Below are 24,034 nucleotides of genomic sequence, written 5' to 3' on the forward strand. Positions count from 1 at the left end.
AAGTAAATGACATCGGATATTTTTATACTCATTTTGATTAAATGTCAAAGCTCCTAAAAATTTTGGTGTACAAGTGAGATGATATAGTTAAGCATACACCAACTACTTCTTAGAACACAAGTAACTTACTATGTTTTCTATACAATGACTTACCAATAATTTTTCTCTCTTTCTTCTCTCCACTAGTTACACAGTAAATCTAGAATAAATTACGATACTTGTTTGGAGTAGAACGAAAAGCTTGAGGTTGGTTCGATCAAAGTATGTTTCTTCTTTTGGTTCTTCGACTATATATATATATATATATATATATATATATATATATATATATATATATATATATATATATTTTGAGGGACGATTTGTTAAAAGGGGTCTTGGCTGGAATAGATCTTTGAGAGATACGCAACCCAAAGGAATTGATCCTTTGAGTGAAACTTAATTGATTCCTTCCAAGAATAAGGTTGGAGCTTTCCTATAATTGATCCTAGAAGCTCGATATGATTGCCATGCTTCCCTTAAATGACGTAACTGATTGGCTTTGCAAATCACCCATATCTCGTATTTGATATGATTTTCCTTGACATCTCTGATTGATAATCAATAGTAGATTTTCTGTCTGGATTGATTCTTCTACCTTAACCTTCATTCTTTGGATAACTTCCGAATCCTAAGTTGATTCAGATTGCCTTTCCTGATTCTTCTGCTCTGCGATGTCCATTTCTCAGAGATCGTATTCTTCTCCTTGATTTTGGTTGCATGCAATAAAAGTAAGTCATTTTTCATCATTAAATCCAAGATCTAACAATCTCCCCCTTTTTGATGATGACAAAAATAACTTAGTTAGTTCTACTTCTATGTTTATTCGATTATTCAACTTCAATGTGGTATGCTGATAATTGAGGATTTTGACTACTTATTAGTGCCTTTTAGCTTTTGTTTTAGTCTAAAAGCATTGAATTGTATTCCCGAAAACTGATGAAATGTGCTAAATTGCACGAATATTGGAAGATGGACTCCCGAGATGGAATCCAACTCAAAAAGGAGTAATCTAAACTCAAGGCCATAAAAGGCACAGAAGTTCACAAAGTGCGGACCACTGAATTTCATCTGCGGCCACAGATGATGAAGGAAAGGCCAACAGACTTTAGTACAAAGTGCGAACCGCACATGAATTGGGCAGCCGCAAAAGATGGCTAGGAACAAATTTCAGAGGATGTGCAAAGTCCCAAGTTTACAAGCCCTCGGAAGTGCGGACCGCACAAGAATTGTGCGTCCGCAGAAGAAGTGCATTGCGGCCGCAGACATAGAAGTGTGGACCGCAGAAGACTAAGTGCGACCGCAGTTACAAATCTGCGATCCGCAGAAAGAATGCCTTGCGGCCGTAGATCAGAATTATGCGGCCGCAGACCTCCAGTCCTGATAATTTGAAGAAATCTGCGGACCTTACATGGAATTGTGCGGCCGCAGAACCTCCTGAAGGGCATCTTTGTCCGAAATTTTCAGCCCGGTATAAATAGATGAGTTTCACAATTTTAGGTCAACTTTTGATATCAGCATCTACAGTAGCCGTTTCTTTTTACTTCCTTTAGTAGTTTTTCATATTTTGGGATATTTTAACATAGATTTTATCATTATGATTTCAGAATATGAGTTTATTTATCATTTCTTATTCTATTTCTTCAATTTCAAGCATGAGTAGCTAGATTTTTACTAGGGTTATGACCCAACCCTAGTGTGTAAACCTTATGGGTGTTTAATTTGATGCTTGTTTATGGTTTCGTATTTATTATTTAGTCTTGTTCATGCTTTAATTTGTGGAATTAATGGTTGCAAACATTAGTTCATGCTTATTTTACTTAGTCTCTACTTGAGAAAGAGAGACAGTCTATGACTACTTGGCTAACAAGAAATTGGGTCAATCGAGAGATTGATAATCCCAATTAAAGGGTTCAACCTAGAGATAGCAATAACTCGACTTGAGCTTTTATCAACCATTTTGTGCAATACCCATTTGGACTTGAGAAAGCCAAATTAGGCAAAATCACTCTTTGACCGAGAGGTATTGAGTGGGTAATTGAGAGTTGATAGCTATAATACACCCCGATCAACAAAAGCAAGCATTAAGATCTATATCCCATAAGGCAAACACCTAGGTGATGGTCATAGTCCTAGGATTTTTACAAAACTTGAAAAACAAAAAAAATAATTCTCTTAGTTTTATTTCTTAACTTTGCAATTTTAGTTTTAATTTAGACATAGAAACAACCCAAATTTATGGAAGAGTAAATTAAGATAGTCAAACTCACATACTATAATATATACTCCTAACTCCCATATATAGCTCCCTATGGAAATCGATCTTGACTCTTGTTGGGTACTATTATTGCAATCGACCGTTTCATAACCTTGATTTGAGGTGTGAAATTGGACGAGATCAATTTTCGGCGTCGTTGCCGGGGAGCTAAAAATGGTGTTAGCTATATATTTAGGTGTGTTTTTGGGAATATTTTCTTTTCCTTCCTTGTTACTAAAGTGTTGAGAAATTGTAGGTGCAATCATGGCAAACAATGAGCTCAAAAATTTACCTTTGGGAGATGTGGACGTTGAGGATGATCAAATGGATGAGGTCACTCTTGAACCTCAAGCTAATAGACGAGGCCGAGTGCCTCATGACAATGTGCTCGCTCCACCCCCACCTCTACCACGAGCAACTTAACACCGGGTGTTGCGGAATGAAGGGTATGCAAGTGCTACAGTCCCTCCCCGTATTAGGATGGGCAACTTTCAAATAACCAACGTGATGCTCATTTTGCTCGAGCAATGAGGGTTCTTCACCGGTGCACCGGGTCAAAATGCATACAAACACTTGAAGGGGTTCGTAGATACGTGTTGGGGGAGTAAACAAACAAATGTCTGTGAGGATGCTTTGAGGCTAAGATTGTTTCCCTTCTCTCTATGGGGGAAAGCTTTAAATTGGTTGAAACATTTGCCAAATCATTCCATTCATACTTGGGATGAATTAGCGGAGAAATTTATTTCTAAGTACTTATCTCCCGGGCACATGGTTATTCTTCGGGATGAAATTCTAGCATTCAAGCAAGAGCCCATAAACCACTACACGAGATATGGGAAAGGTATAGAACAATGGTGAAAGAGTGCCCCAACAACGATATGACGGAAAACATGATTCAACAAACTTTCTATCGGGGGATCAATACAACCAACCAATGTGTAGTGAATCAACTTGCCAGTGGGAATTTTAAGACTATGCCTTATGCGAAGGCGTGTGATATTTTGGATTAGATGGCAGATACTTCATCGGCGTGGCAATCCTGGGAAAATGTTCCACAAGGGGATTCCAATGTGATTCACCTTCACAAAGAATTGCATGACCATGGGCAAGCCATAGCCGAATTAACCACCACCATGAACCAATTGGCAAAGGCTCAACTTCAAAAAGTACAAAACTCGAGGCAAGTCAATGCAATGGAGGGAGTAAACATGATGGTGAACAAACGGAGAACAAAGGGTTTGCAAGTGCAACAAAGAATGGAAAAGTTTGTGCAAGAACATAGTGGGTTTGAGAAAGAGGATTCCTACAATGACCAAGAAGAAGAAGTCCAATATGTGAACAACTTTCAAGGGCAAAGAAACAACTTCCAAGGCCCAAGCCAACAACAAGGGAGACCTCAAAACAATTAAGGAAATTGGAATTCTCACAATCAAGGTAATTGGAGTGGTGGAAACAATCAAAGCAATTGGTATAACAACAACAATCAAGGCAATTGGAGTGGAGACAATAATAAAGAGAATTGGCATAACAACAATAACCGAGGCAATTAGGGAGGCAACAATCAAGGAGGGTGGAATAACAATCAAGGAAATCGGGGGTCGGGTTTTCAAAGGCCCCCGATGTATCAACAACCAAGCAACCCAACTCCTTATCCTTCCCATGGTCCTAGTTCTTCCAACAATGAAATGGGCCATATTGAGAACATGTTCAAGCAAATGATGGAGAAGAATGTCGATTCTGATGCCCAACATGCTTCACACAACACATCAATCCGCAACTTAGAAGTGCAAATGGGGCAAATCTCTCAAGCTTTAAATTCTCATCCTAAGGGGGCACTACCAAGTGATACGGTGGTAAACCCAAAGGGTGGGAACAATGCGTGACATGCCATGGACGTTACTATAAGAAGTGGAAGAGGTGGGAATGCACCCACCTCAAGTCAAAGGCAACTTGTTGATGATGAGCAAGTGGTAGAAGAAGAAAAGCTCCCGAACAATGTGGTGCAAGTAAATGATGAAGTGTAGATTGATATTGATGACATTGTGAAAGATACTAAAGAGGAAGTGAACCCATCTAGGGATCATGTTATTGACATACCGGAACCGGTAGTGCAAAAGGCTAAGGCACCATTGTCTAAGCCACCTCCTCCATATCCTCAAAGGCTCGCCAAGCAAAATGGCAAGAATCAATTCAAAAGGTTCATTGACATGATGAAGATTCTCTCGATAAATGTGCCATTAGTTGAAGCCTTGGAGCAAATGTTGGGTTATGCAAAGTTTATGAAGGATTTGGTGAAAAAGAAGCGGTCGATGAATTTTAAAACTATCAAATCCACTCATCAAGTGAGTGCAATTATGCATTCGATGGCTACTAAATTGAAAGATCCCGGTGCTTTCATAATCCCTTGTACCATTGGAAGTGCCGAGTTTGCTAAAGCTCTTTGTGATCTTGGGAAAAGTATCAATTTGATGCCATATTCGGTTTTTAAGACTTTGGGAATTGGGCAACCAAGACCCATATCTATGAGATTATAAATGGCCGATCGTACAATGAAGAGACCGTTGGGAGTGATTGAAGATGTATTAGTTTGTGTTGATAAGTTCATCCTTCCAGGCGATTTTATTATTCTTGATTGTGAAGTGGACTATGAGGTGCCAATTATTCTTGGAAGACCTTTCCTTGCTACGGGGAATGCTCTTGTTGATGATGAAGCCGGAGAACTCACTTTTCGAGTGGGTGATGAAAAGGTGGTGTTCCACGTGTGTGAATCTATGCTGCAACCAAATAGCAATGAAGTGTGTTCTTTCGTGGACTTGGTGACCGATGTAATTATTGATGATACAAGTGCCACGATTAATGTGGGTGATATGTTGGAGGCCGTCTTTCTCAACTTTGATGATGACGAGATGGATGGCTTCATGGAATGTGTGAATTCTTTGCACGGAATGGGGTCGTACAACTATGCACCCAGGAAACTTTCCTTGGATCTTGAGAATAGGAAAACTCCTCCTACAAAGCCTTCAATTGAAGAGCCTCCTACCTTGGAGTTGAAGTCCTTGCTCCACATCTTAGGTATGAATTTATTGGTCCTTGCTCTACTTTACCGATTATTCTTTCCTCTTGTTTGACTAACGTGCAGGTTGACTCTACATTGGCGGTGCTCCACAAGAGGAAGAAGGCTATTGGGTGGACTTTGGAAGATATTTGGGGAATAATCCCCATATTTTGCATGCACAAGATTAACTTGGAGGAGCATTCCAAACCATCTATTGAACATAAAAGAAGACTCAATGAAGCTATGAAAGACGTGATCAAAAAGGAGATTAATAAGTGGTTGGATATCGGGGTTGTCTACCCTATTTTCGATAGTTCGTGGACTTCCCCGGTGTAATGTGTCCCAAAGAAGGGGGCATGACGGTGGTCACCAATGACAAGAATGAGTTGATTCCCACAAGAACGGTGATCGGGTGGAGAGTGTGTATGGACTATCGCAAGCTAAACAAAGTCACACAGAAGAACCATTTTCCACTTCCCTTCCTTGACCAAATGCTTGATAGGTTGGCCGGCCGTGCTTTCTATTGCTTTCTAGATGGATATTCGGGCTACAACCAAATCCTTATTGCTCAGGAAGATCAAGAGAAAACAATTTTCACATGTCCCTATGGTACTTTCGCTTTCAAACTGACGCCATTTGGCTTATGTAATGCACTGGTGACTTTTCAAAGGTATATGATGAAGATATTTATGGATATGGTCGAGGACTACCTTGAAGTCTTCATGGATGACTTCGCGGTGGTTGGGGATTCCTTTGATGATTGCTTGGCAAATTTGGATAAAGTATTGGTAAGGTGTGAAAAAATAAACTTGGTGCTAAATTGGGAGAAATGCGATTTCATGGTCGAGGAAGGCATTGTCCTTGGCCACAAAATTTCAAAGCATGGCATAGAGGTCGACAAGGAAAAGGTTGAGGTGATTTCTAAACTTCCTCCTCCAACTTCGGTGAAAGCAGTGCAAATTTTCTTAGGTCACACGGAGTTCTACCGGCGTTTCATCAAGGATTTTTTTAAAGTGGTGAACCCGTTATGCAAACTCTTAGAGAAAGATGCTAAGTTTCACTTCAATGAAGATTGCATGAGAGCCTTTGAATTGCTAAAGTTCTAGTTGACAACCACTCTCATTATCACCGCTCCTAATTGAAGTATCCCTTTTGAGCTCATGTGCGATGCTAGTGATGTAGTCGTTGGAGCAGTTTTGGGGCAACGAATTAACAAGATTTTTCATCCGGTCTACTATGCTAGTAAAATCATGAATGATGCCCAATTCAATTACATCATGACAGAGAAAGAGCTCTTTGCCATTGTATTTACAATTGAGAAGTTCCGCCCATACTTGATGGGTGTAAAGGTTAATATTCATACGGATCATGTGGCACTTCACTATCTTATGAGCAAGAAAGATTCAAAAGCTCGGTTGATGAGATGGGTGCTATTATTGCAAGAGTTTGATATTGACATCCAAGGTCGAAAAGGGAGTGAAAATCAAGTGGCGGACCACTTGTCTCGTTTGGAGGAGGAGGGGAGGCTGCATGATAGCTTTGAAATCAATGACTCCTTCCCCTATGAGCAACTCTTGGCTATTTCAATGAAGGAGGTGTCATGGTTCGCGGATCTAGCAAACTTCCTTGTGTGTGAAATTATCCCGGACGAGTTCTCTTCAAATCAAAGGAAGAAGCTCAAACGGGATTGTCAAGATTATTATTGAGACGAGCCATACTTTTTCTGTATTTGCACGGATGGGGTAATTAGAATATATGTACCGGACAAAGAGAAAAGTGATATTCTTGAGGCTTGTCATTCTTCGCCTTATGGTGGTCACCATGGCGGAGCAAGAACGGCGGCCAAAGTACTAAGTTGTGGTTTCTATTGGACCACTCTTTAAAAATATGCAAGTGATGTGGTGAAAAGATGTGATGAATGTCAATGGGCCGGTGGAATCATGAAGAAGAATGAAATGCCTCTCACTACTATTTTGGAGATTGATATCTTTGATGTGTGGGGTATTGACTTCATGGGTCCTTTTGTGAGTTCTTGTGGAAACACCTATATCTTGGTCGCGGTTGATTATGTGTCTAAATAGGTTGAGGCCATTGCTCTACCCAACAATGAAGCGAGAAACGTGGTGGTATTCTTGAAGAAGAATATTTTCACAAGATTTGGTACTCCGCGGGCTATCATAAGCGATGGGGGGTCGCATTTTTGCAACAAGGCTTTTGACACTTTGCTTAGAAAGTATGGTGTTACTCATAAAGTTACGACTCCCTATCATCCACAAGCTATCGGTCAAGTGGACATCTCCAACCGGGAGATAAAGAGTATCTTGTCCAAAATAGTGAATGCTAACCGGACGGATTGGTCAAAGAAGCTTGATGATGCACTATGGGCTTATCAGACTGCTTTCAAAACTCCTATCGGGATGTCTCCATACCGGTTGGTGTTTGGCAAAGCTTGTCACCTTCCGGTGGAACTTGAGCACAAAGCCATGTGGGCTTTAAAGAAATTGAATCTTGATTGGGATGCAGCCGCTAACTTGCGGGTTGCACATTTGAATGAATTGGATGAGTTCTGGTACCATGCCTATGCAAGTTCGTCCTTGTACAAAGAGAAGATGAAGTACCTTCATGACAAATACATTCGGAACAAGGATTTCAAGGTGGGCGATCTTGTTTTGTTGTTCAACTCACGGTTGAAGATGTTTCCCGGAAAGCTAAAATCTAAATGGAGTGGTCCCTTTGAAATTGTGGGTGCGACACCTTTTGGTGCATTGGACTTGAAGAATAAAAATGATGAGGTATTCCGAGTCAATGGTCACCAGGTGAAGCATTATTTGGGAAAGGTTGATGATGGCCACGTGATGGCAGTTATTCATTTCAAATGATTATAATTTGCGTTGTGTCGCGACGTTAAATAAGGCGCTTCTTGGGAGGCAACCCATGTTTCTTTTTCTTTTCTTATTTTGTAGATAGGTGCTATTTTTATGCTAACTAGATTTGAAGTATGTTGCAGGGATGAGTGTACTTTACAGGAACCGTGCCCAGAAAATTGGCCTAAGTGTGGAAAGAAGTGCGGACCGTAAGTGTATTGTGTGAACCGCACAATTTTGGTTGCTACAACAAAAGGGGCTCTGCGGCCGCACAATTGCACTGCGGACTGCGCAAATTCAAAGGGAAAAATGCCAACTCTCTTAAGATGGTTTGTCAGAGAAATAGCCAATCTGCGGCTGCAACCCATATTCTGTGGATTGCAATTGAATCTACGGCCGCACAGCAAATTCTACGGACCGCAAATCAACAAGGGCTTCTGAGCCTCAGGTAACAGAATGCGGACTGCAGTAGGAATTCTGCGAACGCACTCAACCATTCGTCCCTCAATCAGAACCCTTAGTATAAATAGAAGTCCTAGAGTTACTGTTACGTTTTTCCCTTTCTGAGCACTCACAAATCTAAAATATTGAAATCGTCTGGAAAATCATCCGCCACACACAATCAACATCTGTGATCACCCATTTGCACTACTTCATATCTGGTATGCCTCAATTACTTGTAGAATTTTTCAATTTTTAGTTTAATTTACAATTTGTTATTTAGTTTTAGGCCATTTGTTAGTAGAATTCAATGATACAACCATGTAGGGTGAAAACTGTAGTGGGTCATCTGGTACTTGCTCTATGGGAAATGGGTAAATAGGTTTTCATGATTATACAGCCACCATGTCAAATTTGTGCAAAAAATTGCAAACCCTATAACTCTGTTTGTATTTGTTTGAAATCTGCGGCCGCATAAGAAATTGTGCGGTCCACAGAAGTTAAGATTATGGTACCTTTAGTCTAGCATGATTTTGCGGCCGCAATGAAAATTGTGCGGACCACAGAAATCCCATCGCGGCTGCAGAACAACTAGTTCTCTGTTATCAGAGAGTTGTCAATTTGATGACTTATATATGCGGGCGCAATAGAAAGTGTGTGGACCGCAGAAAAGTGATTGCGGCCGCAAAACATCACACTCTCTGTTATCAGAGAGTTGGCATATTGGTGGTATCTGAACTGCAGCCACAATGACAATTGTGTGAACCGCATTCCAATTCTGCGGTCGCACTAACAATTGTGCGGACCACAAATCCAACTCTGCGGCCACAATGTTAAATTGTGCGGTCTGCAATGCCCATTCTGCGGCCGCACTGATAATTCTGTGGACCGCACTCCCCTACCCTGCAAGCATGTTTTACACTGTGTTGTTCACTGTCTCTCTGGTGTGTTCTTGTATGTTTGCACTTGAATTATAACTGACACTTGTTGTTGCTTGATACATAAAAATGGTTAGATCTCGAGACAGAGGTGATACTTCAAAGGGGAGGGGTGAACCTTCCAAGGGTCTAGGCAAGAGTGCTTTACCCCTCGCCCTCCAAAAAATAATCTCAAAGAAGGCTACATCCGGTCGAGGGAGAAATGCAGAACCCTCTGAATCCAGGTCTTATGCCCCGTCTAGGTAAGCATCAGAGGGCAACTCAGTTCAAGAGTTGTCGGCCAATCAAAGCCATCAGGAAGGTATCATCTACGGGATGAGCCTTCCACATCACATAGAACCTTTGAGGGTTCGGAAAGTGCTAGTCAAGTTTCCAAACCCTCCGCTACACATGTTCCTGAGGCACCAGTGACTATAGTTGATGATATCCCAGATGATGGCTGAGGGAAAGATAATATAGTTGCCGGTCTTAAGCGGTCGAAGAAGAAAGAGGTCTGGGAGGACTGGTTTGTCAGCCTAGCTGCCTTCACTAGCTTCCATGGGTGGTGGCCGGTGAGGTCGCTCACTCTTGAGCGACAGTTCCAATTGAAAGATCTTGAACAGTATAATCCGGCAGTCTTGAGGCAGTTCCAAGAGCGGAAGGGGTGGATGTGGTTCACCCAGAGTGTAGTGGACACGAAGAAATACCTTGCTCGGAAGTTCTATGCCAATGTGGCACACATCAAGAAAGGGACAAAGGTAACGAAAGTGAGGAACCTGAAAGTGCATTTTGACCAGCACACATTGAACACCTACTTGGGGTTTGATTATATTAAGCCCGCTCAGTATTTGGAGAAGTTGGCAATGGGGGATGCAACTCGCCTGTGGCTTGCTGAGATTCTGGCAGCTCCTGGGCCACCACCACCATGGATTACTGCAAGGGTTTCTAGACACACCCTGAGTTTCGAGGCGAAGGGGTAGCAGACCTTTGTATGTAGCCGACTTGACCAGTGTCAGAATGAGACAAACCTTCTTATCCCGCGGGCAGTTCTAGTCGCCTCCATCATGGTCGGGTACCCGATCAATGTGGGTGTCGTGATGTCGGCCAACATATCTGTGGTCGCCAGGCAAGCTAATACCTCCTACCCATATCCCAACATCATTACTGAATATCTTGCGGATGCACGGGTGGAGCTGAGAGATTTTGATACGAAGGTGCGGGCAAAGAAGCCCTTCTCATGGTATTCGTTGATGGATGCACACAATCCTAAGAAAAAGGGTCAGCCGACTACCACCATAGGCCAGTCTGATGAGCCATCGGTGGTAGCTGTATAGACAGTCGACATGCCATCAAAGTCAGCAGAGCCTTCAGCCAATGCAGCACTTCTAGCCATATTGCATCTAGCAGCCTTCATTACAGGTTCCACCTCGCCTTTGAAGCCGGTGTCGCTGCCCATTGCTCCACTATCTGCTCTGCAAGTCTACCAGACACTGGCGAGCCTCAACAACTGGATGCAGATAGCTACTGCAAAGATATCTGACATATCCAGTAATATTTCAGCACAGTCCTCCATTTCGGCACCCCAGATTCCTCCCACAGTTCAAGAAACTCTGAAGAAGCTCTTGGAGAATCAGAACACAATCATGGCCACTTTGGTGCAGCATGGGTCAGTGATAGAAGAGCTGGGCAAGGAAGTGAAGAAGATGTGGAAGTCCAAGGCCTCCAAGAAGTCAGTGGACAAGCTCCAGAGACAGGTTACCTAGCTTGCAGTAGCCAGAGACATTCCATTTGACATGTTGATTGACCAGAACCATCCAGGCCCAGATCCTAAGGCACATATAGCACCAGTTGGCCAGTCTGAGGAGCCAGACATTGTTGCTGACACTGCTGAGGCAATACGTCAAATGCTCACCAACCCAACCACTCTCGGAGTTGAGGATGTTGAGATCCAGTTAGCTGAGGCTGAGGTCGGTGACATTGCTATGGACACAGAGATGGCCAAGGAGCCATAGGGAGTTTTCTCCACTCTTACCTTTCCTTTACTCTTATTTTGTTAAGCATTGGGGACAATGCTTATTTTTATTTGGGGGTGGAGTTTATTTGATATATTTTGGTGATTCTAAGACATTTGAAATGTAATTAACTTGATACTATTTTCACTTTCTTTCTCATTATGTATATATTCTCTACTCTCTCATTATGTATATTCGTTATGCTTTCAATAGTTTTTGCTTTGTAGATTCTTTATGTTTGTTTTCTTATTAGTTAGTATTTAACTAGGTAGCTTCTTTTTGAATTAGTAGCTTCTTTCTGATTTAATAGCTTCTTTTTGTGTTTTAGTAGATAATAAGCCCTTGGTTATCTTAATGCCACCGTTCTTTCCAAAGGTAATTTTTGTGTGAACCGGGTAACTCTTCCCAACGATGGATGGCGTGACAACCTTCTTAAGAGATTGAGTCCGTTTTTGGTGTTTAGGTAATAATAGTAGTAGTAATAAATAAAAATACCTAATTGAGTCATGCTTGAAGAGTCAAACATGCTTCACTTGGTACCAACACACTTAACTACATGCTTATGGTTAATAACAAGGTTTTTGGAAAGAAATAGCTCTAGTTAGTGACTTTGTGACTCTTGTGTTGACTTAAGCAATCAACAAGTGGTTTAATCGAACCATAGTGATTTTCAATCTTGAATATGGTCGTTGTGGGCCCTCGACTCTATCCTCTTTAACAATCCAGTTGCGTGAGAGGTGAGATATTTTTTTTTGCAAGTCCAAGTACCCGTGTGAATGGTCTAGAACTTGCCCCGAATGTGTTTCAAGGCGAAGTGATTGTAGGCTTTCCTTGACCCGCTTGAAGTTTTTCATTGCCTACCAATGTTGTTATCCCTAGTCAACCCATTTGAGCCTCAAACCTTTCTCATTTGATAACCATGTTACAAGGCTTTACCCGTTCTGTCGAGACCCTCTCTTGGCACCAGAGCTTTCCTTAACACTCTTGTGAAACAATTGGCTAAAAATGTAAGTTTGGGGGAGAGACGAGGAACTTGAAAGAGGTATCAAGGTACAAAAAGAGAAAATAAATTATGAGAATAAAAGGCAAGAAAAGGAAAGAGCAAAAAGAAAAATACAAAAAGAAAGTGAATAAGTGGAAGAGTTGAAGGGATTCAAACAAAAGTAATGATGCAAAGCATGGAGAAATCAAAGAGGGAGAAAATAAATGTCATGATCAATAAAGAGTGATGTTAAGTCTCTCTAGTTCCCCCAAGGAAAATAAAAACGCCTCAAAGAATTGGCAAAGCATAAGCCGAGAATAGAAAATGGAGTGCTTAAGGAAAGATGAACCCGCTCTATCATTGCATATCCAATCGTAGTCCAAAAGCCTTCATTGCATTCCAAAAAAGCTCTACGTGATTTCAAGCTGAGTGAGCTTACATTAGTGGTAATCTACATTAGGGGCAAGAATATGGTACTTAAATCCGTACTTGCGACATTCTCTTACGAGAGATGAGTGGACCTTTCGCAAATCTTTGGATTGAGTGCTAAAATGCTTAAGCAAGATAGGCAAACAGAGAGTAGAGGAGGAGGAGTTTGGGATCCACAATGACCTACATGAAAGAGCGAGTTTCCTTGATGAATAAAGTCAACTCTTGATGCCCAAGTGTCACATTAGAACTATTTGTGCATAAAAGTTTAACTTGTTGCCTTGTTGATAATTCATAAGTGGTGTGGGTAATTGTTGGTCCTAACTGATTTGTGAATGACTCACCTTTGATTAGCTAGAATGTCCCTTAACTTGTGAAGATGGGAACTAATTTATTTGTTTGAGGACAGGCAAAAACTTAAGTTTGGGGAGTTGATAAGTGGGAATTTTGACGATGACAAAAATAACTTAATTAGTTCTACTTCCCTGTTTATTAGATTATTCAACTTCATTGAGGTATGCTGATAAGTGGGGATCTTAACTACTTATTAGTGCCTTTTAGCTTTTGTTTTAGTCTAAAAGTATTGAATTGTGTTCCCAAAAACTGATAAAATATGCTAAATTACAGGAATATTGGAAGATGGACTCCCGAGATGGAATCCAACTAAAAAAAGAGTAATCTAAACTCAAGACCATAAAAGGAACAGAAGTTCACAAAGTGCGGACCCCAGAATTTCATCTGCGGCCGCAGATGATGAAGGAAAGGCCAGTAGATTTTTGTACAAAGTGTGGACCGCACATGAATTGTGCGGTCGTAAAAGATGGCTAGGAACAAAGTTCAGAGGATGTGCAAAGTCCCAAGTTTCCAAGCCCTCAGAAGTGCGGACCGCATAGGAATTGTGCGGACGCAGACATAGAAGTACGAACCGCAGAAGACCAAGTGCGACCGCAGTTAAAAATTTGTGGACCGTAGAGAGAATGCCTTGCGGCCGCAGACCTCCAGTCCTGACAACTTGAAGAATCTGCGGACCACACATGGAATTGTGCGGCCGCAAAATCTCCTGAAGGGTATTTTTGTCCGAAATTTCCAGTCCTGTAAAAATAGATGAGTTTCACAATTTAGGTCAACTTTTGATATCAGCAACTACAGTAGCCGTTTCTTTTTTCTTCTTTTAGTAGTTTTTCATATTTTGGGATATTTTAACATAGATTTTATCATTTTAATTTCACAATATGAGTTTATTTATCATTTCTTCTTCTATTTCTTCAATTTCAAGCATGAGAAGCTAGATTTTTACTAGGGTTATGACCCAACCCTAGTGTGTAAACCTTATGGGTGTTTAATTTGATATTTTTTTATGGTTAGGTGTTTATTATTTAGCCTTGTGCTTTAATTTGTGGAATTAATGGTTGTAAATATTAGTTCACGCCTATTTGACTTAGTCTCTACTTGAGAAAGAGAGACTTAGTCTATGAAAACTTGGCTAACAAGAAATTGGGTCAATCGAGAGATTGATAATCCCAATTAAAGGGTTCAACCTAGAGATAGTAATAACCCAACTTGAGCTTTTATCAACCGTTTTGTGCAATACCCATTTGGACTTGAGAAAGCCAAATTGGACAAAATCACTCTTTGACCGAGAGGTATTGAGTGGGTAATTGAGAGTTGATAGCTATAATACACCCCGATCAATAAAACAATCATTATGGTCTATATCCCATAAGGCAAACACCTAGGTGATGGTCATATCCCTAGGCTTTTTACCAAACTTGAAAAATAACAAAAATAATTCTCTTAGTTTTATTTCTTAACTTTGCAATTTTAGTTTTAAATTAGACATAGAAACAACCCAAATTTGTGGAAGAGTAAATTAAGATAGTCAAACTCACATACTACAATATATACTCCTAACTCCCATATATAGCTCCCTGTGAAAATCGATCCCGACTCTTGTTAGGTACAGTTATTGCAATCGACCGTTTCATAACCTTAATTTGAGGTGTGAAATTGGACGAGATCATATGCAACTCCTTGCTTGTAGTCGATACCCCCTCAACTTGTTAAAGGATCTTCTTGTTGACTCCTAGTTGATTTATTAGTCAACTCTCCCTTAACTTGTTATCTCCTCCTGCATAGGTACTTCACTTCCTTTCGATTGTAGTCGCTTTTAACTTGATTTTCTTGCATATGTTAGTAATCATTTATCCCCCTTTAGCATCAATCAAAAAGAAGGGAAACATGTAATAACATTAGCAGAATAGGTTATCCTAGTAATTACAGACAGAAGATTGGAGGACCAGCTCAAAACACCAAAAATAAGCATCCAAACATTAGAAAAAAATAAAACATCCAAAAAATAGTTAAGATTGTCTAAAACATCCAACGACCAGATCAACGACGTAGAAAATAGGTAAGAGTGTTGCAAACAGCTTTCTTGAGACGGTCAAAGCTTGCGTTCATGGTTACTGAGACTCCATCAACACGATCATGGACTTCCTTGAACGCTTTCACTGCCTTTTCTGTTGTCTTCTGTATCATGACATGTATCTTTGACACATCCGAGCCTATTTACTTTGAGATGTCAGTGATAAATCCAATTGTTGATTTAGTGGCAAGGAGAAAGTCCTTGATGATAGTCAGCTACTCGTCAATTGCAGCAAGTTTCTCAACCAAATCGGAGTCACTCATTATAGTCTGGGGAGCACTAACTTTGAACTTAGAGCTAGAGGGAATAACCTTGGCTTCATTTTCTTATTTCTTTACCCCAAGAACCATCCACGGCAACATAACCCATGCAAACAAATGATCGAGTATTGTAACATTTGGAGACTGAGACACGTGGATAGTTTGAGAGAGGGATGTTGTGGGCTTCAAGAAGACGAGTAGTCATCATGCCAGATGGAAGACTAGAGGGATAATCAGAGAATTCAATCATGAAATTATTACCCACGAAGACAACTTCACTTTGTGCTTTGTAAGAAAGCAGTAGACCATAAAGATGTCTCTTTAAGACAAAGTGGTGAAGGATCTTGTTCTATGAAGTATGGTGGTGGCAACTATATAAGCAAGAACACAAGTTTCAAAATTAGTATCACTGGGCCCTAATTGGTTTGGTAAGGAATCAGACAGAGATTCAGATATGCATATCTTGGCTTGGTCAAACAAACCTTCAAAGTCTCCAGGCCAAGAGTTTTTGAACAAGGTAGAGTAACCAGAGCACTTACATTGAAAAATAGAATCAAATGTTGAACAATCAAGAAAAATACGCTAACCTAGAACTAAAGACTCGATCTTATCAGATATAGGGGAACAGAGGTTTGTATAAAACATGCGAACAAGATCTTCATAGACTTTTGGAGGTGTTAAAGCAAAGAAAATTTTCCAGCCTTGAAAATCGAAAAACTCATTTACCTTGAAATTTAGGTTTTCCATATCATCTAGGTTGACGATTCTCCCATGATCAATTGATTTTCCCTTGAAGGCAACAAAGTTGTCTCTGTTGGGGGTATCCCAGAAATTAACTTCAGACTCCAGTTGACAGTCCAAGTCCATCTTCACTTTCTTTGGTGTGAAGGCTCCAACGTTTTCTTCCATGGGACGATTTCCTAGGGATTTATCGGCTGGGCTACGAGCATCATCGGAGAAATCTGCCTTTGAAGAGGAGAAATCCTCAGAATGATTAGACCCAATAGTAACGGGTTTTGGTGGCTGAGAAGAGAACATCCCTTTAGAACAGGTACTTTTACAAGTAGAGACAAAGGGATTTTTTGAAGCTTTAGCCATTGTTGAGTGGGTGAAGATTACAATGTGGGAGGAGATGAAGAGGATGAGAACTTATAGGGGAAAGAGGAATTGGAGTGGTGTGACTGATAGATGCTGAAAAGGGAAAAGCCATCAGTGATTGATTTGATGTTCTTCTCAAGATACGAAAAAGGTGTGAAGTGAGACTAAAACGGACACGCTTAATTAATGATCTTGGCGGGAGAAAAAGGTGTGGGAAGATATGTCAGTAAGAAAAAAGATATTTTACTATAATTACTAAGCACATAATTCTAAAAAATTATAGAGAAAATGTGATAATGCCAAGTAAGTCCCTTAGTTTTGAAATCTATCTTCTACAATATGCTTAGTAAAAATATCAGCTAATTGGTCATTAGTGCTAAGAAATGAAATTTTAATATCACCTTTGAGAACATGATCTCTAATAAAGTAATGCTTAATATCTATATGATTTTTCCTAGAATGATGCATAAGATTTTTTGACAAACAAATGTCACTAGAATTGTCACAGAAAATTTGAACAAGTTTAAAAGAGAGATCATAGTCACTAAGTTGATGAGACATCCAAAGCAGTTGTGCACAACATTGTCCAATAGCAATGTATTCTGCCTCTGTTGTGGATAAGGCAACTGAACCTTGCTTCTTCCTATTCCAGGAAATAAGCAATTCTCCAGTAATTGACATGTTCCACTAGTGCTCTTTCTATCCTCTTTATCTCATGCAAGATCTATATTTGAAAATCTTTCAAGCTTAAAATTGTTAGAACGAGGATACTATAGGCCATGTGTGGTAGTTCCAATAAGATATATAATAATTCGTTTGACATATTTACACACACTAAACATGAAATCGGGTTGACTGGCAGTTAGGTAAAGTAGTGACCCAATAATTCCACGATATTTTGATTTGTCCACCGACTTTCCTTCCTAATCCTTGTCAAGAGTAGTAGATGGACTCATAGGAATTCCAAGAGCCTGCATTGCTCATTCCAAACTTTTGTATCAGTTCTTTTGTGTATTTGGTATGATGTATGAAAGTACCCTTTTTTAAATGATGTATTTAAAGTCCAAGGAAGAATGTTAGTTCTCCCATCATGATCATTTTAAACTCACTTTGCATGAGATTTGAGAATTTCTTGCATAGATCAGAGTTAGCGCTTCCAAATATAACATCGTCAACATAAATTTGAATAATAAGATTAGTTGATGGTGATCTTTTGATGAAGAGAGTGGTATCAATATTACCTCTTGAAACCATGATTAATAAGAAATGAACTCAATCTTTCATACCAAGCTCTCGGTGCTTGCTTGAGTCCATAAAGAGCCTTAGTCAACTTAAACACATGATAAGAAAATTGTGAGTTTTCAAATCCGGGAGATTGTTTTACATAGACCTCATCATCAATAAATTCATTTAATAAAGCACTTTTAACATTCATTTGAAATTGTTTAAAACCTTTAAAAGAAGCATGTGCAAGCACTATACGAATTGATTCTAACCGAGCTATCGGAGCAAAGGTTTCATCATAGTCAATTCCTTCCTGTTGCGAGTACCCTTGTGCGACTAGTCTTGCTTTATTTCTAACAACTTTGTCTTCTTCATTCAACTTGTTTCTGAATAGCCATTTGGTTACAATGATTGCGACATTTGCTGGCTTAGGCACCAATGTCCATACTTGATTTTTGTCAAACTGATCAAGTTTTTCGTGCATAGCTTGTACCCAACTGGAGTCCTTTAAGGCTTCATCAACTTTCTTCGGTTCTATTTGAGATATGAGCGTAATGTTAGACTTTTTCTTGAGAGATCTCCTGGTTTTTATCCCGTCATTTGGATTTCCTATGATAACTTCTATGTATACTCAAGTTCACTTCTCCATTCATTGGATATTGTTTAAACTTGTTGAGTAGTCAGCTCTTTTTGAGTTTCAGCATGTTTGTTGGCAGATTAATTAGTCGACTTTGAAGATTCATTATTTTTGTTAGTTGATTCATGAGATTCATTGATCTTGGAGAGGTCTTGGTTAATCTCTTCGTCACCTACAATGACTCATTTCCCAACCACAGGGTTATTATCATCGAAAATAACATGAACTGATTCTTCTACACACAAGGTATACTCCCTACGTACCAATTTATGTGAACATATTTTTCCTTGGCACAGAGTTTAAGAAAAAATGAAGATTTTTGGAATTTGTGGTCCTAAACAAGTCAAAAAGGGGCTCAGAGTATTTGTGTGGCTATAAAAGTTTCTCATTAAGGTTAGAATTGTAAGTTTAAGTAAAATTATTTCCAAATTTAGAAAGGGGTCATTCTTTTTGGAATGGACCAAAAAAAAAATAGATTCACATAAACTGGAACGGATGGAGTATTTATTATAACTCTAAAAAACCTACTGTTATTTAAATAACAAAGAAATATACTTTCGTTGCTTCTTGGATCGAACTTACCAAGATTATCCTTACCATTATTATGAACGAAACATTTGCTTCCAAAAGAATGAAAGTAGCCAATGTTTGTCCATTTTCCTTTCCATAGTTCATATAAAGTTTTCTTCAAAACGAGTTGAATAAAATATTTATTCAAGGTATGATATGTCGTGGTGACGGCCTCTGCCCAAGAATGATTGGCATGGAATATTCCAGTATCATTATTCTGGTCTTGTCTTGTAGAGTTCGATTTTTGCATTCAACTACTCCATTATGTTGGGCTGATCTAGGTGTTGAGAAGTTATGAGTGTATCCTTGTTCATTGCAAAATTCTTCAAATGATCTTCTCTCAACTTCTCCTCCACAATCGTTTTGTATGGTTAAAATAAGATACCCATTTTCTCTTTCAATCCTTTTCCAGAAGATCTCAAAGTTCTTTAAAGCTTCATCTTTGTGGGTCAAAAATATCACCCATGTAAAACGTGAGTAATCGTCAACAATAACAAATGCATATTGTTTTCCTAAAATGCTAGCAGTTCTAATAGAGCCAAATAAATCCATATGTAATAACTATAGAGGCTTGGTTATAGAGACATATTTAGGCTTGAAAGAGGTTCTAGTTTGCTTACCTAGTTGGCATGCATCACATATGTGATTCCTAGAAAGATTGAGTTAGGGAAGACCAACTATAACGACCCGACCAGTCATTTTGCTTTTTAGAACCCCGTTACCCTAAATAAGACTCCTTGTACGTGCTTCTACTATTTTATGGCTTGTAGGGATGGTTAGTTCGGGATTTGAAAGGGTTCAAGTTGAAATCAGAACACTTGGTTCCTTAAGGTTGGCTAAAATGGTTAAGCTTGACTTCGGTCAACGTTTTTAGTAAACGACCTCGGAATTGGGATTTGACGGTTCCAATAGGTTCGTATGATGATTTTGGACTTGGGTGTATGTTCGGATCGAGTTTTGGATGATCCGGGAGCATTTTGGCGCCTAATAGTGAAAATTGGTTCTTTGAAGATTTTTGAAGATATTTAAATTTGGTTTGAAGTAGGTTTAGGTGTTATCGAGGTCCAAATGGAATTTCGAGATTGGAAATAGTTTTGTAGTGTCATTTAAGACTTGCACGCAAAATTTGGTGTCATTCCAAGTAGTTTAAGTACGTTTCGGAGCGTTGGGAGTAAATTGAAGAACTTGAAGTTCATATTTTGATTCAATTGGTTTGGGGTGTGATTATTAGTTTTGATGTTGTTTTGTGTGTTCGGAGAGTTTGAGCGAGTCCATTTTATGATTCCAAACTTGTTGGTATGTTTGAACGGGGCCTCGGGGGGCCCGGATGTCGTTCGAACGATGCGCAGATTGAGTTTGAAACTAAAAAGGGCTGCTGGTTACACCAGTTCTGGTGTAACCGCACCTACGAGCCTTGGGCCGCAGGTGTGAGCCCGCAGATATATGGTTCATGCCACAGAAGCGGCTGGGAGCATTTGGCCATGGACCGCAGATGCGTGCGAGTTTGCGCACCTGCGAACGCGCAGGTGCGATTGGGGAAACCGCAGAAGCGGCTGTGTCTGCAGGCGCGCGTCGAAGGTCGCAGGAGCGGCTCCAGCTCCGCAGATGAGAATATTGGCCAGCTGGGGGAGGACCGCACCTGTGAGATCTCCTCCACAGAAGCGGCACCGCAAGTGCGGCAGTGGCCTCGCAGGTGCGAGATTAGCTGGGCAATAAGGTTGTTTTAAACACGGGACTTAGGCATTTTGCTCAATTCTTACACTTCTTGGGGCATTTTGGAGCTGGTTAGAGGGGGAATTTCCATTAACTAATTGAGGTAAGTAATTTCTATCAAATGTGAGTTAAATACATAGTTTATAGGTAGATTATAATATTTAAATTAATGAAAATCTTGGGGTTTAGGTGAAAACCTAGGTTTTGATAAAGAGGAGATTTAACCACGAAATTTGTTATGAAATTTAGTGAAAATCATATATTTTAGTTCATAAAGTTATGGGTAACAACTTTCTTCGAAAATTTCCGAAATCTGGGCACGTGGGCCTGAAGGTGAATTTTAGGGATTCTTCAAATAGGCTTGGAAAATCACTTTGATAGTTAAGATATGCACTTTTGAACATGTATTGATCATTTTATATAATATTTGACTAGTTTCGAGTCATTTGGTACCAAATTGAGGGTTTGAGCACAATCTTGGACCGGAAAGTAGGCTTTTAGACAAGGTAAGTCTCTTTTCTAACCTTGTAAGAGGAAATTTACCCCATAGGTGAATTAATTCATGTGTGCTCTTATTTGTGGGGGGGCACGTACGCACGAGGTGACGAGAGTCCGTACGTAGCTACTAATCATGTTGTTGTCCGGGTAGTCTAGGACCCATATCATGCCACACTTGAAATGTGTTTCACCCCACTCGTTAACTTAATTGCTTGAGTCATTTTTTGAAAATATGTAAAGAATTGTAAAAGGCTAAATTTCACTCACTTGAATTTGTGGATGGGACCCTTGACTGCTATTGAGAATTTGTGCTTTTTTAAAGTATTTTCTTTGTGGAGCAGGCTGAACGCCTCGGTAGTAGATAGATGCATCTATGGTTCGAACCGTTCAACCCTCGGCAGTGCACAGTTTAAATATTTTATGTTGGATCGGATCGTACGACCTCCGTATAATTTGCGCATGATAAATCTTTGGAACGATTTATAATTGATATTGCTTCATTGGCTTGGGATATAAATTATTAAATGATGGAAATAAATTCAGGACTTAGTACTTACGAAAGGATTATTTATTATTTCTTGTTATTGAGTTTTCAGTATTATTCACGTAATCCATGCTTATTTATAAATTTTGGCATATTATTTTTAGCCCATAGTAAGTGCCAAAGTCGACCCCTCGTCACTAATTCTTCGAGGTTAGACTAGATACATATTGGGTACACGTTATTTATGTACTCACGATACACTTCTGCACTTAATGTGCAGGATCTGAGCCAGGGGCATCTGGGTATCAGTCTGGCGTGCACGCTTGATTCCTGTTACGAGACTATACTGTGAGTTGACTTTCAAGCCATACTGCAACAGCCGGAGTCTTTCTTTTATTATTGTTCTGTCTATTTCATTTCAGATAGTAAAGTAGTAATCTTTTGTATATTCTACTAGTATCCCATACACTTGTGACATCAGGTCTTGGCACACACTACTAGACTTGTGGTTTTGGCTTTATTTCTACGGTTATGATTGTATTTAGCTGCTTTCGTTTTAATTATTCTAAATATTTTATTTATCAAATCTTTTAAATTAAGGAAAGTTAATTACTTGAAAAACTTATTAAAATGGGAAATCACTAGATTGGTTAAGGTTGGCTTGCCTAACAACGGTGTCGGGCGCTATCACGGCCTAAAATAGAATTGGGTCGTGACACCAATGACTAGGTCATGTCTAGTTTTTCAGTCAGGTGCATGCTTGCACAACCAAGTTTCTTATGCCAAATCTAGGGATCATCGGATATGGATGCTAGACAAATGTGAATATCCAAATTTTCAATGCAGTCTAGAATATAAATGTTTTCATACCTTTTCTTGGAAGAATAATTTTACCTGACTCATCTTCGATATCAAAACATGTTTTCTTAAAGTTTACTTCATACCCAAAGTCACAAAGTTGACTTATACTCAGCAGGTTGTAGTTAAGTCTATCTACAAGATAAACTTTTGTGATATTACAGTTATTGTTGAATGGAACTGTTCCGGTGGCAACAGTTTTGCCTTTTGAATCATCACTAAATTTGACATTTCCTCCATTTATCTTTGTGACTTCTTTAAATAAGTTTTTGTCGCCCGTCATGTGACTGGAACACGCATTGTCAAGATACCATTTTCCTTTTTGACTTTTGTTGTGGTGTTCCTGCAAAATAAGATTATTGCATTCTTTTTAGCTTGGTCCTTTCTGTTTAGTTCTAGTAATATCAAGACTGTTTTTAGGCTTCCAGATCCATCCTGTAACATTTGAGTGAAATTTACAAAAAGAATACTTATGACCAGTTCTATTACAATAATGACATACGGTAGTGGATTTTTCATCGGATCTACTAGTGGTGTCATTGCTAGTAGATTCATTTGCAATAGGTCCTTTTTTAGTTGACTTATAAGTCGCCTGGTTAGAGTTGACGAAACTATGACTGGTGGACTTGTGCATGCCATTGAGTTACAATTGCAATTCCTGAACTTCTTCTTGAAGAACATCTTTTTTGATTTCACAAACTTCGAGTTTAAGTTCCCATTCTTTTTTCTCCCTATTCAGTCTCTTCAATTCATTTTAAAAAATTTCAGACTCTTTTAGCGTGAGATCAAGAATATCTTGTAATTCATTACATCTATCACATTCATAAGGTCTTACCTCGCTAGATTCACCATGTGTCATGAAGCAATTCTCTATTGTTTCCTTGCTATCATCATATGATATGTCTTCATCTGTTTCGCAAGCTAAAAATTTGTTCATATTATTTTCTAATATAGTCATGAAGCAAAGATTAGCGATTTCTTTATGTTTTGAGTTGTTTTCATCACTCCAACTTCCAAAAGATTTGTTTTTGTGAAATTCTCTAGAGGCTTTTCTTTTGAGGTCTGGGCATTTAGCTTGTACATGACCATATTTGTCACATTCAAAATATTTTTCATCATTCTTATCTTGTTCATTATACTGTCTGGTTCTTCTGGAAGACATTCTTCCCTTTTTAGTGTTCTTATATCTTTTCATTAGTCCATTCATTATTTTTGAAACCATAGCGATTTCCTCTTCTAAAGCCTCAGCTTTATTGTCATTATTATCTTTA

The 24,034-nt window shown here is 39.4% G+C and overlaps 1 protein-coding gene across 1 annotated transcript; it reads right to left on the reverse strand.

Moving 5' to 3' along the window:
* Positions 1–17,091: 17,091 nt before the first annotated feature.
* LOC138895603 (uncharacterized) lies at positions 17,092–23,046 on the reverse strand. Its single transcript, XM_070180311.1, has 3 exons — positions 22,800–23,046; positions 18,021–18,612; positions 17,092–17,422 (listed from the first exon to the last, which is right to left on the reverse strand). Exons 1-3 carry the CDS (start codon positions 23,044–23,046, stop codon positions 17,092–17,094), a joined length of 1,170 nt encoding a protein of 389 aa, XP_070036412.1.
* Positions 23,047–24,034: the final 988 nt, after the last annotated feature.

This window comes from Nicotiana tomentosiformis, chromosome 7, assembly GCF_000390325.3.
Source record: "Nicotiana tomentosiformis chromosome 7, ASM39032v3, whole genome shotgun sequence".
Taxonomy (NCBI): Eukaryota; Viridiplantae; Streptophyta; class Magnoliopsida; order Solanales; family Solanaceae; genus Nicotiana; species Nicotiana tomentosiformis.